The sequence below is a fragment of the Mytilus trossulus genome, chromosome 3 (assembly GCF_036588685.1).
Source record: "Mytilus trossulus isolate FHL-02 chromosome 3, PNRI_Mtr1.1.1.hap1, whole genome shotgun sequence".
Classification (NCBI taxonomy): domain Eukaryota; kingdom Metazoa; phylum Mollusca; class Bivalvia; order Mytilida; family Mytilidae; genus Mytilus; species Mytilus trossulus.
Window position 1 is genome coordinate 41232598 of NC_086375.1, and position 14579 is coordinate 41247176.

General features: G+C 34.4%; 2 protein-coding genes across 2 annotated transcripts; both read left to right on the forward strand.

The window, feature by feature from the left end:
* The first annotated feature begins 340 nt into the window (after window positions 1-340).
* Window positions 341-931, forward strand: LOC134710778 (uncharacterized). Its single transcript, XM_063571176.1, has one exon. It carries the CDS (start codon window positions 341-343, stop codon window positions 929-931), a length of 591 nt encoding a protein of 196 aa, XP_063427246.1.
* A 3099-nt stretch (window positions 932-4030) lies between these two features.
* On the forward strand, window positions 4031-5536 carry LOC134710781 (uncharacterized). The gene has a single exon (XM_063571178.1). It carries the CDS (start codon window positions 4031-4033, stop codon window positions 5534-5536), a length of 1506 nt encoding a protein of 501 aa, XP_063427248.1.
* The last annotated feature ends 9043 nt before the right edge of the window (window positions 5537-14579 follow it).

Sequence of the window (14579 nt, forward strand, 5' to 3'; positions counted from 1 at the left end):
TGACCATTTGTGAGTACTAGAATAATTGTAATAAGTTTTAATTCTTAAAACAAGGACTATTTGATGATAAATAGATCTATAGTAGGTTTTACCTGGGATTGTGGAACTGCTTTTCATATTTTATTAAATCAGGTCAATTTTATATCATAAATTAAGGTACTTACCTGACATATGTACTTTAGGATTTCAATCTCGTTGGTATAAGACTCGACCGGAAGTTCAAAACGCGCGGGAACCAGATGTTATGCTACATCCGGTTTCCCATGAACTTATCAGTTTTCTTTCTCGGCGGCTTGAAAGATAGTCGTGTATTACGTGCTCGTAATTTCTGCCGTTTGAGATGGCAGAAGAAAATAGAAACGGAGATATTTCTCCGGTGGAAGAAGATACTTTGGAGGATTCCTCTCGTGAAGGGCAGAAGCCACCTTCATCTTCGTCTGTAGTTACGAAGAAAAAGAGGAAGTCGAGGTCCAAGTATTCAGAGTTAGAAGATAAGTGGAACACAAAGTTCGGAAACTTAAATAGTAAGTTAGATAGCATGTTTGACTTGTTAAAGGGTGAACTAACAGCTAGACATGTACAGACAAGTACCGCAAATGGTGACAATATAAATACGTCTGATAATTCACTGTCACAAAGACAGTCCAGTTCAACTTCAAGTCTGTCACAAAGACAGACGAGTAAAAGTCAGTCACAAAGACCGACACTTAGGTCTAGAGATTCAGATAATGAATCAGCTGATGATCGTGATGATGTAATGTCTTTGCAACCAGGTCAAAACGAAGTTTTGGGTTCAGGGACAGAGTCTGACAATGAAGGCTCTAATGATGAACAGTTGTCAAGTAAGGCAAAGAAATGTTTATTTGATATTTTTGGTGAGGATGCCATTGCCAAGAAAACAGAGAAAAAAAATTGGCTTTACAATGGATGATTCTCAAAAAGAGGTTCTAATGGGTCACTGGCGTGCACTCAAACCTAATTTAGTATCAGCATTTGCTGAAGAAACTAAAGAACTATTTCCTGTTGATGAGGAAACAGAAAAATTCCTTCAGGTACCAACTTTAGATGATTTCATTGGAAATTGTTTAGTTAAAAGACATGGCAGTAAAGCATCTTTTTCTAAAGGAAAAAATTTATGCTCCCAACCTTACAAAATGCTTGAGAAAATAGCATATAGAGGACAGCAAGCAAGTTTCATGGGTATTGTCATTTGCATGTATATGCAACAGAGTCTTGGTAATTTATTAGAATTATTATCTGATGAGACGCCTAACATTGATAAAGCTATTCAACAAGTAAGGGACATTTTTGCTATGTCCACGAAAGAGTTGGATCAAGCTGGTAGAGCAGGTGCGTTTCACCATATTTTGAGACGTCAAATGTGTATGACTGATACATCCATGTTTCTACTTCATGATTCTAGAGACATTTCAGATTTGCCTCTGACTGGAGAAGGTGTTTTTGGGGATAACTTAGTTTCTGCTTTAAAAGCTAGAAAAGACAAAGATAAAACTCTTGATGATTTGTTGCCTGATATTTTCCCAAAAGACAGGAAAAGGAAAACACCTTCAACAGAGGATTCTAGTAAAGCTAAAAAGGCTAAAATAGAGAAATCAGATCAAAACAAAGACAAGTCATCTGAGAATTTTCGTATCCCAAAACTGTCTTCCAACACAGGACCTAGAAAGTTCACCAAAAAGACAGAGGATGGAAAATTCTCCAAACCAGATACTGGTTACAAGAAGACTCCCTTTCCGGCTAGAGGAGGGAAGTCCTTTAGAAAATGACAAGGTGAGAATAGTGTTTCCGGAGATACCAGTAGGTGGTCGTCTTTTTCATTTTCTTCCAAAATGGGAAAAAATTACAAAGGACAAATGGGTTTTGGCTATAATTCAAAATGGTTACAAACTGGAATTTTTACAAAAACCTCCGTTTTTAGGAATCAAAAAGACATTTGTAAATGTCACAAATTTGGAAATTCTAAAACAAGAAGTAAAAAGTTTATTAGAAAAAGACGCTGTAGAAATTGTGCAAAAAACACATGTTCAGACAGGTTTCTACAGCACACTTTTCTTAGTAGAAAAGAAAAACGGAAAATTAAGACCCGTAATAAATTTACGACCACTGAACCAGTATCTCAAGAAACAACACTTCAAAATGGATACAATGACCAAGGTTTTAAATTTAGTCAAGAAAGGAGACTGGGCTTGTTCTCTCGATTTACAAGATGCTTATTGTCGAGCCTTCGACTTTAGTCGAAAAAGCGAGACTAAGCGATCCTACTTTCCGTCGGCGTCGTCGGCGGCGTCAACAAATATTCACTCTGTGGTTAAAGTTTTTGAAATTTTAATAACTTTCTTCAACTATACTGGATTTCCGTATTTTACTATAAATGGACTTAGTTTTTTCTGCGGGGAAACAAAACATTCACTCTGTGGTTAAAGTTTTTAGAATTTTAATAACTTTCTCCAACTATCCTGGGTTTGTACCAAACTTGGACAGAAGCTTGTTTATGATCATAAGATAATATCCCGAAGTAAATTTTGTAAAAATAAAATTCCATTTTTTCTGTATTTTACTTATAAATGGACTTAGATTTTTCTGCGGGGAAACATTAAATTCACTCTGTAGTTAAATTTTTTAGAATTTTAATAACTTTCTTAAACTATCCTGGGTTTGTACCAAACTTGGACAGAAGCTTGTTTATGATCATAAGATAGTATCCAGAAGTAAATTTTGTAAATAATTAAATCCATTTTTTCCATATTTTACTTTTAAATGGACTTAGTTTTTCTGCGGGGAACCATTACATTCACTCTGTGGTTAAAGTTTTTAAAATTTTAATAACTTTCTTAAACTATCCTTGGTTTGTACCAAACTTGGACAGAAGCTTATTTATGATCATAAGATTGTATCCAGAAGTAAAGTTTGTAAAAAGATTACTCCGTTTTTTCTGTAATTTAGTTTTAAATGGACTTAGATTTTCTTACAATCATAAAATAGTAACAAGAGAAATATTTTTATTGATTTTTTTCCTCATTGTTGTTAAGCCTGAGATTTACAGCAAAAATAGGCGAGACACTGTGTTCCGCGGAACCCTTACAATTTTTTTTACATGTACCAATCTTTCCAAAACATCGAAAATATCTAAGGTTTGCAATAGACGAAACAGTGTATCAGTTCAAAGTACTATGTTTCGGTCCAACAAGCTCACCTCGGGTATTTACAAAGATAGTCTCAGTTGTAGCAGCACATCTGAGAAAACTAGGTATAAGATTAGCAGTGGACCTAGACGATTGGCTTTTAGTCGATCAACAAAAATCCGCACTTGTAAAAAATCGAGACACAACCATCAGTCTCCTTACTTCTCTAGGTTTTATAATAAACACAGAAAAGTCAGAATTAATTCCTACTCAAACAATAACATACATAGGAGGACTATTCAGACTAGATCTAGGACTAGTGTATCCAACTCCAGAGAGAATCAAAAACTTAAAAATAACAATTATTCAGTTAATGAGGGGTCAAATAACAGCAAGACATTATTTGAAACTGCTGGGCATAATAGCATCCTGCCTAGAATTGATTCCCAACAGTCGTTTGTTCATGAGACCAATTCAAATGCACTTGTTACAAGTTTGGAGACCCTCCAAAATGAGTCTGGAATATCAAATTCCTTGTACACAAGAGCTGAAAGCTCATCTAGCATGGTGGTTGTGCCAAGCAAACACTATGAAAGGGCGGTCTCTATATCAAGGGTCAACAAGTGTAACAATCACAACAGATGCCTCGATGACAGGTTGGGGGGTCATTTAGGGACTCAAACTGTTCAGGGTCTGTGGTCAACAAATCAATTGAGATTGCTCAAACACATAAACAATCTGGAGTTGGAAGCAGTATTTCTAACAGTCAAACATTTCCTGCCTGTTTTGAAAAACAAACATGTACTAATTCGGTCAGACAATACAACGGTAGTACAGTACATAAACAAACAGGGGGGAACAAAATCGATTCAGCTTTGCAGTCAGACATGGAATCTCTGGAATATGGTTTTGAGACACAAATTTGTAATCAAAGCAGCCCACATTGCGGGGGTAAAAAATGTTCTAGCAGATCAACTGAGCAGGATCAAAGTAAGACCAACAGAATGGTCTCTGAACAAGGCAGTGATAAACAAGATTTTCTTGGAATGGGGATCACCAACAATAGATCTGTTTGCCTCGGCTCAGAATCACAAGTGTCCAGTGTTTTGTGCTTGGGATCAAGATCCAACAGCACTGACACAGGATGCCCTAGCAATCGGATGGGACAGGATGTTTGCTTATGCTTACCCTCCTCTATCCCTAATTCCGAAAGTGTTACAACACATGATAGATTATCAATGCGAGATGATTCTAATAGCACCTTTTTGGCCAAAACAATGGTGGTATCCACAGTTACTACAACGGTTGATAGCACAACCCCTACTATTACCTCAATGGGAAAATCTGCTAGAACAAGGTCAGGGAAGATTAAAAATAGTTCATCCAAATCCAGAGATATTCAACCTGACTGCATGGCGAATATCGACAAACAATTTAAAGCAAAAGGCTTTTCAGAAAACACTAGAAAATTATTATCTGCCTCATGGAGATCTGGTACACACAAAGACTACAAATGTAAATTTAGACAATTCAGTAGCTGGTGTAATCAATGGAAAATTGATCCATATGTTGCAACTTTAGAAGAGTGTGCAAATTTTTTAGCATCTTTATTTGATAAGGGGTTAAAATATAGAACAATTGCAGGATACCGATCAATGTTATCCTCTGTGTTGCCTCCTGTTGATAAGACACCAGTAGGACAACATCCTTACATTATCAGACTTTTAAGAGGGGTGTTTAACAGTAGACCACCTGAGCGCAAATTGCTGCCAGAATGGGATTTACCACTTGTTTTGGACATGTTCAAGAAACCTCCTTTTACTCCGATGAGATTAGCTAGCCTTAAGCATCTTACATGGAAAACTGCCTTTTTAATAGCTATTACAACTTTTCGAAGGTGTAGTGACTTACAAGCTTTAAAACTAGGCGAAGGCTCTGTCAATATTCAAGAAAAAGGAGTTACTTTTTTGAGACATGGTTTAGCTAAACAAGATAGAGCTTATCATGACAATTCAAAAATTTTCATACCAGCTTTTCCAGAGAGCAAATTATTAGATCCAAAAAGAACTCTTTACATGTATCTGAAAAGAACAGATGAACTGAGACAAAATGGGGAAAAACAAGAATTTAAATTGTTTTTATCAATTAACAAGCCTCATAAACCAGTAACAGCTCAAACAATATCACATTGGATAGTGAAAACTATCAAGATGGCTTACAAGCAGAATAAAAAGCAAATAGGCAAAGTAAGAGGTCATTCAACTAGGTCAATAGGACCATCATGGGCCCTTTTTAAGGGAGTTAGTATGAAAAATGTGTTGGATAGTGCAGATTGGGCAAAATCCACAACATTTACTAAGTTCTATTTAAAAGATGTTAATGTAAAAGAATGAGCTCTTCCTCGGCGAGTCGCTGAGGGAGAGTGTATATATGTTTTTCGTTATGTGGGAATGGTGGTGGATTTTAAATGCACATAGATGACAGTTTGCCTGAGTGTTTAAAAACACAGGTTTTTAACGGCCAATCTGTATGATCAGATGTTTTTCAACGTTGTTGAAATAAATATAAACTACGGAACTACATAGTAAGTGTACGTATTTCCATGTATAATAAGTTGTATATACTAGAGTTTATAGTTTGTGATTTATTGGAAGAAGAAGTATTTTAAGAAAACTTTTTGTCAAAACTTCCTGCTACAAATTATTGCTTTGTAATCAATAGAAATCCTAAAGTACAAATGTACATATGTCAGGTAAGTACCTTAATTTATGATATAAAATTCAAAAATTTGAACTCAAATTCAAATTTTATGAATAAATTATACTTACCTGACATATGTACTACCCACCCTTCCTCCCCAGGAAGTTTTTAAGTTTTCTTAACGGGGTCTTTCAAGCCGCCGTGAGAAAACTGATAAGTTCATGGGAAACCGGATGTAGCATAACATCTGGTTCCCGCGCGTTTTGAACTTCCGGTCGAGTCTAATACCAACGAGATTGAAATCCTAAAGTACATATGTCAGGTAAGTATAATTTATTCATAAAATTTGAATTTGAGTTCAAATTTTTGAAATTTATTGAAAATTATCAATACTCCCTTTTTAAGTGGAACCACTCATAAATTCGTTTTTAGCTCACCTGACGCAAAGGGCCAAGTAAGCATTTGTCATCACTTGGTGTACATCGTCTGTCCTCCGTTAACTTTTACAAAAATCTTCTCCTCTGAAACTACTATTTTTCTTTTATATACACATTAAAATTCAACTCCAATAAATCAATCTAAGTGTTTGAGTAGTTCTTAATACAGTGATTTTTTTTTAGAAATGTATAATTGTTTACTTTTTTAAATGTTATTTGGTGGGAGAGTTGTCTCATTGGTAGTCACACCACATCTTCCTATATCTAGCATAAAGATGCGAAATAACACCAGTCCTGACTACTTGGCCTGTAAGAGTTCTATTTTTGCAGAGCCTGCGACTATTGTCACAGAGAGCTCGACATAGTGATAGAAATCTCGCGGCAGCAGTGATGGCTAACTTCTTGTAAGCTTATTTTAGAAGGTGGAAGAGCTTGATGCTTCATACTTTGTATATAGATGCCTCACGGCACAAAGTTTCCGTCAGTCACATATGTTCAATGTCCTTGACCTCATTTTCATGGTTCAGTGACTTATTGAAAAAAGTTAAGAATTTTTGTAATGTAAATTCTCTCTTATTAGAAGAAAAAGGATAACTTTATTTGGTATGTGTGTACCTTGCAAGGTTCTCATGCCCGTCAGTCAGTTTTCACTTTGTAGATCAGTGAACAAGGTTAAGTTTTGATGGTCAAGTCCATATCTCGGATACTATTAGCACTAGGTCTAGTATATTCGGTGTATGGAAGAACTGTAAGGTGTTCATGTCCAACTGGAACTGTCACCTGACCTTGACCTCATTTTCATGGTTCAGTGGTAATAGTGAAGTTTTTTGTGATTTGGTCTGTTTTTCTTATTCTGTATGCAATAGGTTTACTATATTTGGTGTATGGAATGATTGTAAAGTGTTCATGTCTAGCTGGCAGGTGTCATCTGACATTGACCTTATTTTCATGGTTCAGTGGTCAAAGTTTAGTTTTCTTGGTTAATGTTAAGTTTATGTGACAGTTGTAATGAAGCTTTATCTTAAGGCCTATCAGTTTTTGTGTTTTGGTCTTTTTTCTTATACTATATGCAATAGGTCAACTTTATTTGTTGTATGGAAGAATTGTTAGCTGTACAAGCTTGCGTGGCACGATTCATCTGACCTTGACCTCATTTTTAGCTCACCTGGCCCGAACAGCCAAGTGAGCTTTTCTCATCACTTGGCGTCCGTCGTCATCTGTCGTCGTTAACTTTTACAAAAGTTTTCTCCTCTGAAACTACTGGGCCAAATAAAATCAAACTTGGCCACAATCATCATTGGGGTAACTAGTTTAAAAATTGTGTCCAGTGACCCGGCCAACCAACCAAGATGGCCGCCATGGCTAAAATAGAACAAAAGGGTAAAATGCAGTTTTTCGCTTATAACTCAAAAACAAAAGCATTTAGAGCAAACTGATTGGGGGGTTGATATTGCTCATCAGGTCAAGAACTATCTACTCTGTTCGGATGAATTGGACAACTGTTTGTTAGAGTGCTGCTCCTGAAATGGTAATTTTATTGAAATTTTGCCGTTTTTTTGTTATTATCTTTAATATTATTATAGATAAAGATAAACTGTAAAAAGCAATAATTTACAGCAAAGTAAGACCTAAAAATAAGTCAACATGACCAAAATGGTCAATTGACCCCTTAAGGAGTTATCACCCTTTATAGTCAATTTTAATCAATTTTCATAAAATTTGTACTAACATTTTCCACTGAAACTACCGGGCTAATCATTATAGGTAGAGATAATTGTACGTAGCAAGAATTTTCAGTAAAGTAAGATGTACAAACACATCACCATCACCAAAACACAATTTTGTCATGAATTCATCTGTGTCCTTTGTTGAATATTCACTTAGACCAAGGTGAGCGACACATGCTCTTTAGAGCCTCTAGTTTTAGTTCATTAGTCAATGTTTAGTTTTCTTTGTTAATGTAAAGGTTATGTGACAGTTGTAATAAAGCTATCAATTTAGGACTTTCGGCATAATATCAAGGACTAATAAAAAAGGCGAGACATTTGAGCGTGTGCAATCTGATTTCTAAATCGTTGTAAAAATCTGCAAACTCAAGTACATGTATTTCAAACATTTTATGTAAGTATCAAAACAATGAATAAAAGAAACTGGTTAACACTTTATTGAGTTAGGGAAAAAAAATAATAATGAATGTTCTTCAGTTTAGTCATTTAAACATCGTGTTGTTTATTCTTTATTCTCTAGATTTTTATGTTTTGTCATGTGTACTATAACTACTATTGTTTGTCTGTTTGTACTTTTCATTTTTAGCCATTGCGTTTTCAGTTCATTTTCGATTTATGAGTTTGACTATCCCTCCGGTATCTTTCGTATATCTTTTATAATTCTTAGAAAACGTACACCAATTGAAGTCATGTACTGATTTCCTTTTTGCAGAGTTTTCAAAGAGGGTATCACCAGCCCAGCAGTCAGCACTTCGGTGTTGACATGCATATCAATTTTATGGACATTTTATAAATTTCCTGTGTAAGAGTTTTTCGAAAAACTAAGGTTTTTCTTATTCCAGGCATAGATTACTTGAGCCATATTTTTGCAAAACATTTTGGAATTTTGGGTTCTCAAAGCTCTTCAGCGTTGTATTTGTTTGACTTACGAACTATTTTGATCTGAGTGTCTGATGAGTCTAATGTAGACGAAACACGCGTCTAGCGTATTAAATAATTATCATGGTATCTTTGATAATTATTTCCTATTTGGTTCTATATTCAAACAATAATCTGAATAAATCATAAAAACTACATTACATTGTACAAGACACACTCATCCTCATCACACAAAAGTAACATTTGTTTGTCTTTGTTGTAGTGCAATGACAATGGATTGATTAAACCATCAGTTTGGATAGAAGTGTTCTACTTGACTTCCCGTCATGTTGTATAACTATCAGAGATTTCGACCCTTGATCAATAACAAATACATTTTGATGATCATCCACAGTGCCACTCGTGCTGACTAAAGCTTCCTCCTTCCGAACCCATATTTCTTCACATGTCATTGAAATACAATGTACAGTATGGTCTCTTGCGTTGGTAACATACATTCTATCATTGATGGTTCCTATGTATGCTCCACAACTTGAGTTAAGATTTTTTAGTACTTTTCCCGCAATATTTGTTATAACAATGCAATTTTGTATTCTAATTATAAAACCTTTGTTGTCCTGGTATGATATGCTAAAGCAGCGGCTATTTAAGTTAACTTTCTGAACGTTAGTATTGTTCTTTATATTCAAAATATCTATGTTATTATCGCTACTATTTCCATAAGTAACAGCAATACGTTCAGCGTCCATGACTGTTACGTCAAATGTTGGTTTCGAGCATGGTATGTCACGGATATGTTCACCTTCCTCACTATATTCCATCAATACGCTTGGTCCGTAAAAATTAGCAATCAACACATTACCATTTGTTAACATTGTACATCCAGTCATCGAAAGCCCCCAGAAGTCATTTTTCACTTTAAATCTCTTTTTCAATCGCAAATAGATGTGATCAATGCTTTTCATATCGAACACTCGCAGCTGTATCTGGGCTTGATCTACATTTGATCCCTTGAACGGTAGACAGGTTGTAGTCTTTTTAAAGAATATGTTCCCGAGCTGACCAACTTCATTCATTAACGTGGTGATAGTAGTGTGTAACTGTAAGTATATTTCATAGTTCGGTACTGAATTGATTCTTTCCCTTACGGCTTCTATCTCTTTGTTGACTGCTCCATTAATCTGACGCGTTCCAAAGAAAAGTTGAATGTCGGATGCGAATGATTTCAATTGCAATGTTTGCTCTCTCAGACAACCTAAATGTTGTTCTGATTTTTTCAGACGGTTTAGAAGTTTGTTTAGATCGGATGTGCAGTTATGTGTTTTGTGTCTAATTCAACAAGAAGATTGTGTTCAAATTCCGCCAACCTTTTCACTAGGCTGACTCGAATGTTATTGAATTTATTTTTGATGGTTTGCTTATGATCTTCAAAATTTGCCAACGCTGAATCACGATCGGTAATGATTTCTTGAAGATTTTGTAATGTTCTGGTTAAAGTTTCCTCTAAATCAGCCAACGCAGTTAAACTTTTAGCATTTTCAGAAGCTTTATCTAAAGGAATGACATCAGAGCATGCTTTATGACGAGATATACAACCTAAACATACTGCAACATCATGTGTTTTACAGTACAGCTCAAGTCGCCTGTCATGGTCTTTACAATTAAAGCTAACAGTAATATTTTGTATCTGCCGGAAGTCTTCAATGGATATAAGCCTGTTGTCACGTAATGTTTTGATAGATTTATGAACCTTTTCACAATCTGCGCATAATCCCTCTTCACAAACTGTACACCAGTTTTCTGCGTTTTTCTCATTTTCTGTATAACCACAGGGACCGCAAAGAATCAAATCGGACATAGTTTAATACCTGTTGAAACAAATGTGTTACTTAATGTATTATTTGCTTTATTTTTTTTAAATGGTATACAAAAAAGTAGAATAACAAGAATACAGAACTCTTTAAACAAAATCGAAACATCAAAAGATCAAATACATTAACATGTGAGAAATTACAGACATGGTACAGACATGGCACAGACATTTCCTTAGCAAAACAACACGATGACTGATTTATGATAAACAAGCCACGGCAAAAAGTATTACAAAAAAGAATGAATATTCAAGGTTAAAAACTATACGAAGGCTAATAAGATGAACTCAATAACAAATAGTAAAGATGATTAACAAAACCAGTACCTAGAATGTATAATTTAAGACTATTATGTATTATTTGTTAAGTTGATATTAATCAACAAGGTCTTAGTATCTTTTGATTACAAAAAGGAAGTTTTATAAAGTCTGAGCAGCAGCTTAAACTCTAGAATATTTCATAAGTTGGGGAAAAAGTAAATCACAAAAATACTGAATTCCGAGAAAAATTCTAAACGGAAAGCCCCCAACCAAACGACAAAATCAAAGGATACAATGCATAAAACGAATGGACAACAACTGTCATATTCCTGACTTGGCACAGGCATTTTCAAATGTAGAAAATGGTGGATTGAACCTGGTTTTATTGCGCTTAACCTCTCACTTGTATGACAGTCGCATCTAATTTAATAATATTGATAATGATGCGTGAACAAAACTAACAGACATAATAGGTAAAAATGTCACAAATAAAGGTAAAAAGTCTATTTCGGTATGTTTTTTTTTAAACCGACCCTCATAGTCAATTTCAAGATATAAATCCTAAACGAAGTGATAACAACTAATACAGATGAGATTGGTATGCTACTGCTAAGGTAGGGGAAAATAATAATTACAAAATAAAAAAGGTCGCGTGTGTTGTAAAGTTTTAAACTGACATGACCAATTATGTCCAATTCAAGGTTTAAGTCTAAAAACTAGGTTGAATAAGGCGTGTCTTACCTAAAATTTCTTGTTTTGAATATTATATCAATGGAACGCAATCAGCAAAGTTTTGATTGTTGATATTAAGAAAATCATCAATATACCTGTTTTTGGAATTAAGTGATCTAACGCATTTGATCTCCTTGTTTTAACAAGTGTCTGAGGTTACTCCGACTAATAAGAAAATAAGAAAGGTCGTCAATGAGAGGCACACAGTTCTTCCCATAGGACTGACGCAATTTTTTGGAAACAGTGTATTTCTATATTTAACAAAGATATTACGAAACTCCAGCATTCTGATAAGTTGTTCCTCGGTGTAGTATGATGTAGATTTTTAAATGGTACCATTTTTATATTGTAAAGCATAGTGGATTATTGATACTTTAGACGTTTTATCAATTTGGCATTGGGAATGATGATATTGCATGATGAAAAATTAACGGTTTTGATAAAAAGAAAAAGATCGAGATTAAAAATTTTCAAGAAGTTTTTTCCAAGGGTTTTAAGAGTCGCATATGCTATAAACGACGATGCAAGTAAACATTTTCAGAGTATTTTTGAATACAAAATTTTACTGTACCCATGATGATAACGAAATTTGGTATCCAACGAATAATAATGAAGCCACAGTATATTGATACTGTATCGCCTGGATTATAGATGCCAAACCCTAAACACATGACCATATAACAAAAGAGATACGAGATATGCGTCTTAGAGACGACAAATCATAGACTTTCAGAAACCAGTTACATTTTTTAATGATACCTTTAATTATTTCCGGTCGAAGGTATATATATTTGTTAACATTGGCAACTGTATAAATGTGAAACAAGGAAATCAATCATCATGATCAAATAAAGAAAAATGGAATACAAGTATACATATATTACACAAAATTGTCGCAAATGTCTTTTTCTCCGTCTAGTAATTGAAACTTGTGAATGCAGATAAAAAAAATAACGTAAATACCTTTACTGTTTTCGTTGAAAGACTGTGTCATTTGGTTGTCAAGGGCAAGGTTAAGTCTCCTGGTATAATAATGACACCTGGGTTTTTAAATAGTTTAAAAGGAAGTTTGCATAAATTGAGTTATGTTACATCTGCGTATCTAGAGCAAAATAAATTCCTCTACTAGTATTATACAGCAGCAAGTATTATTCAGATAAAAAGTCTAAATACTAAGTCAGCCCAATAACACATATAGGAAATATTTACGAAATGTTTTATAGTTTCAGAGAGAAAATTGTGTAAATGGTAGAAGCAGTTTAGTCTTTTTACAGTGTTAATATTCAAACGTGTAGCAACGAGTTATGTGTTTCGTACATCGCATGATGATTATGAGCTGCACGATACTTCCAATAGTTCTCACTTTTAATTTGTACATGTCATTATACTTTCTCCGTCAGTGTTTGAGCAAACTTGCGGTTGTTTGATAAAACAAAAACCGCTTCAGACGCACGGCATTCATAAGGTTTTCATCTCCACACAGAAAATAAGAATTTAGGGGTAATGTATATAACATTTTACCAAAATAACACAAATCAGAACGTACCTACATTTATATAATCTTTACAAAGTTCGAGGTTTTGTTGTGAATTGTCTGAATAGTATCGAAATTGTAAAATGCATTTTTGCGCCTGTCCCCAGTCAGGAGCCTATAGCCTTTGTTAGTCTTGTATTTATTTTTAATTTTAGTTTCTTGTGTACAATTTGGAGTTTAGTATGACGTTCATTCTCACTGAACTAGTATATATATTTGTTTAGGAGCTAGCTGAAGGACGCCTCCTTCTGTGGGAATTTCTCGCTGCATTGAAGACCTGTTTGTGACCTGCTGATGTCTGTTCTATGGTCGAGATGTTGTCTTTTTTTACACATTCCCGATTTCCATTCTCGATTTTAATGTCTAGTAGTTTTAGATAATAAAAAAACCCATCAAAGATAACAGGCTTAGTAATTAGCTTAGATATGAAATAAAAGAGTTATACTTAGTTCGTTTTGAATAAATTAAGAAATCACTTGGTATGTATTTCTTTTTAGGTTACTTTGTAAACACGACAAGACAAAAATTAAGCCAACGTTAATACCACTATAGACAATGATAGACACTACTGCAAAGTTTATTTTCCATTTAAAGAAGCGCTTACTTAAACAACCAAAGACGTAGAAGTTGTTAAAAATGCAAATGGTACTTTATTATTCAGAACGATTTGAATAGGCAACACATCTATTTGGATTGATTGTTGCTAACCTTTACTGTTTAATCACTTTTTGGTAATATCGGCTGACAATTGTTATCTTAACATTTTTTTTATAGCTTCAGTCTTGTTGGCGATTGTTCTTCCCTCTATCTATTTCAGTTTTTAAAATTACCTTTTATTGTCCATCGTTTGAAATATTAAGAGTAAAAAAAAATTGGGTAGAAATTATATTTCAAGTTTGAGGGAGCCGTCTCCGTCTATAATAATTCTGGAGATACTAGCTTAAAACATGAGTTGACTCCTATGTTTTATTTTAAGTTTGTTGGCTTTAAAAACTAAATTTGTATACTGGTTACCCTCAACGAATTTGCATATTTTGAACCCAATCATTTATAATCAGTGATTTCCAAAAGTCACGCATTGGCTTGTTTGATTCTTTTATTCATACGAATGGATGAAAGATATAACTACTCAAAATTGTATAGGGCAGCAAACTCATGGTTGTTGCACAAGAGTAATACGTTTTTTCCTTTACTGTAGTGCAATGTTTGCGGTTGATCTAGACCATCAGCTTTGGTAAGTATCGTTTTACTAGAACTCCCGTCATGTTGAATTACTACTAGAATTTTAGATTTGAT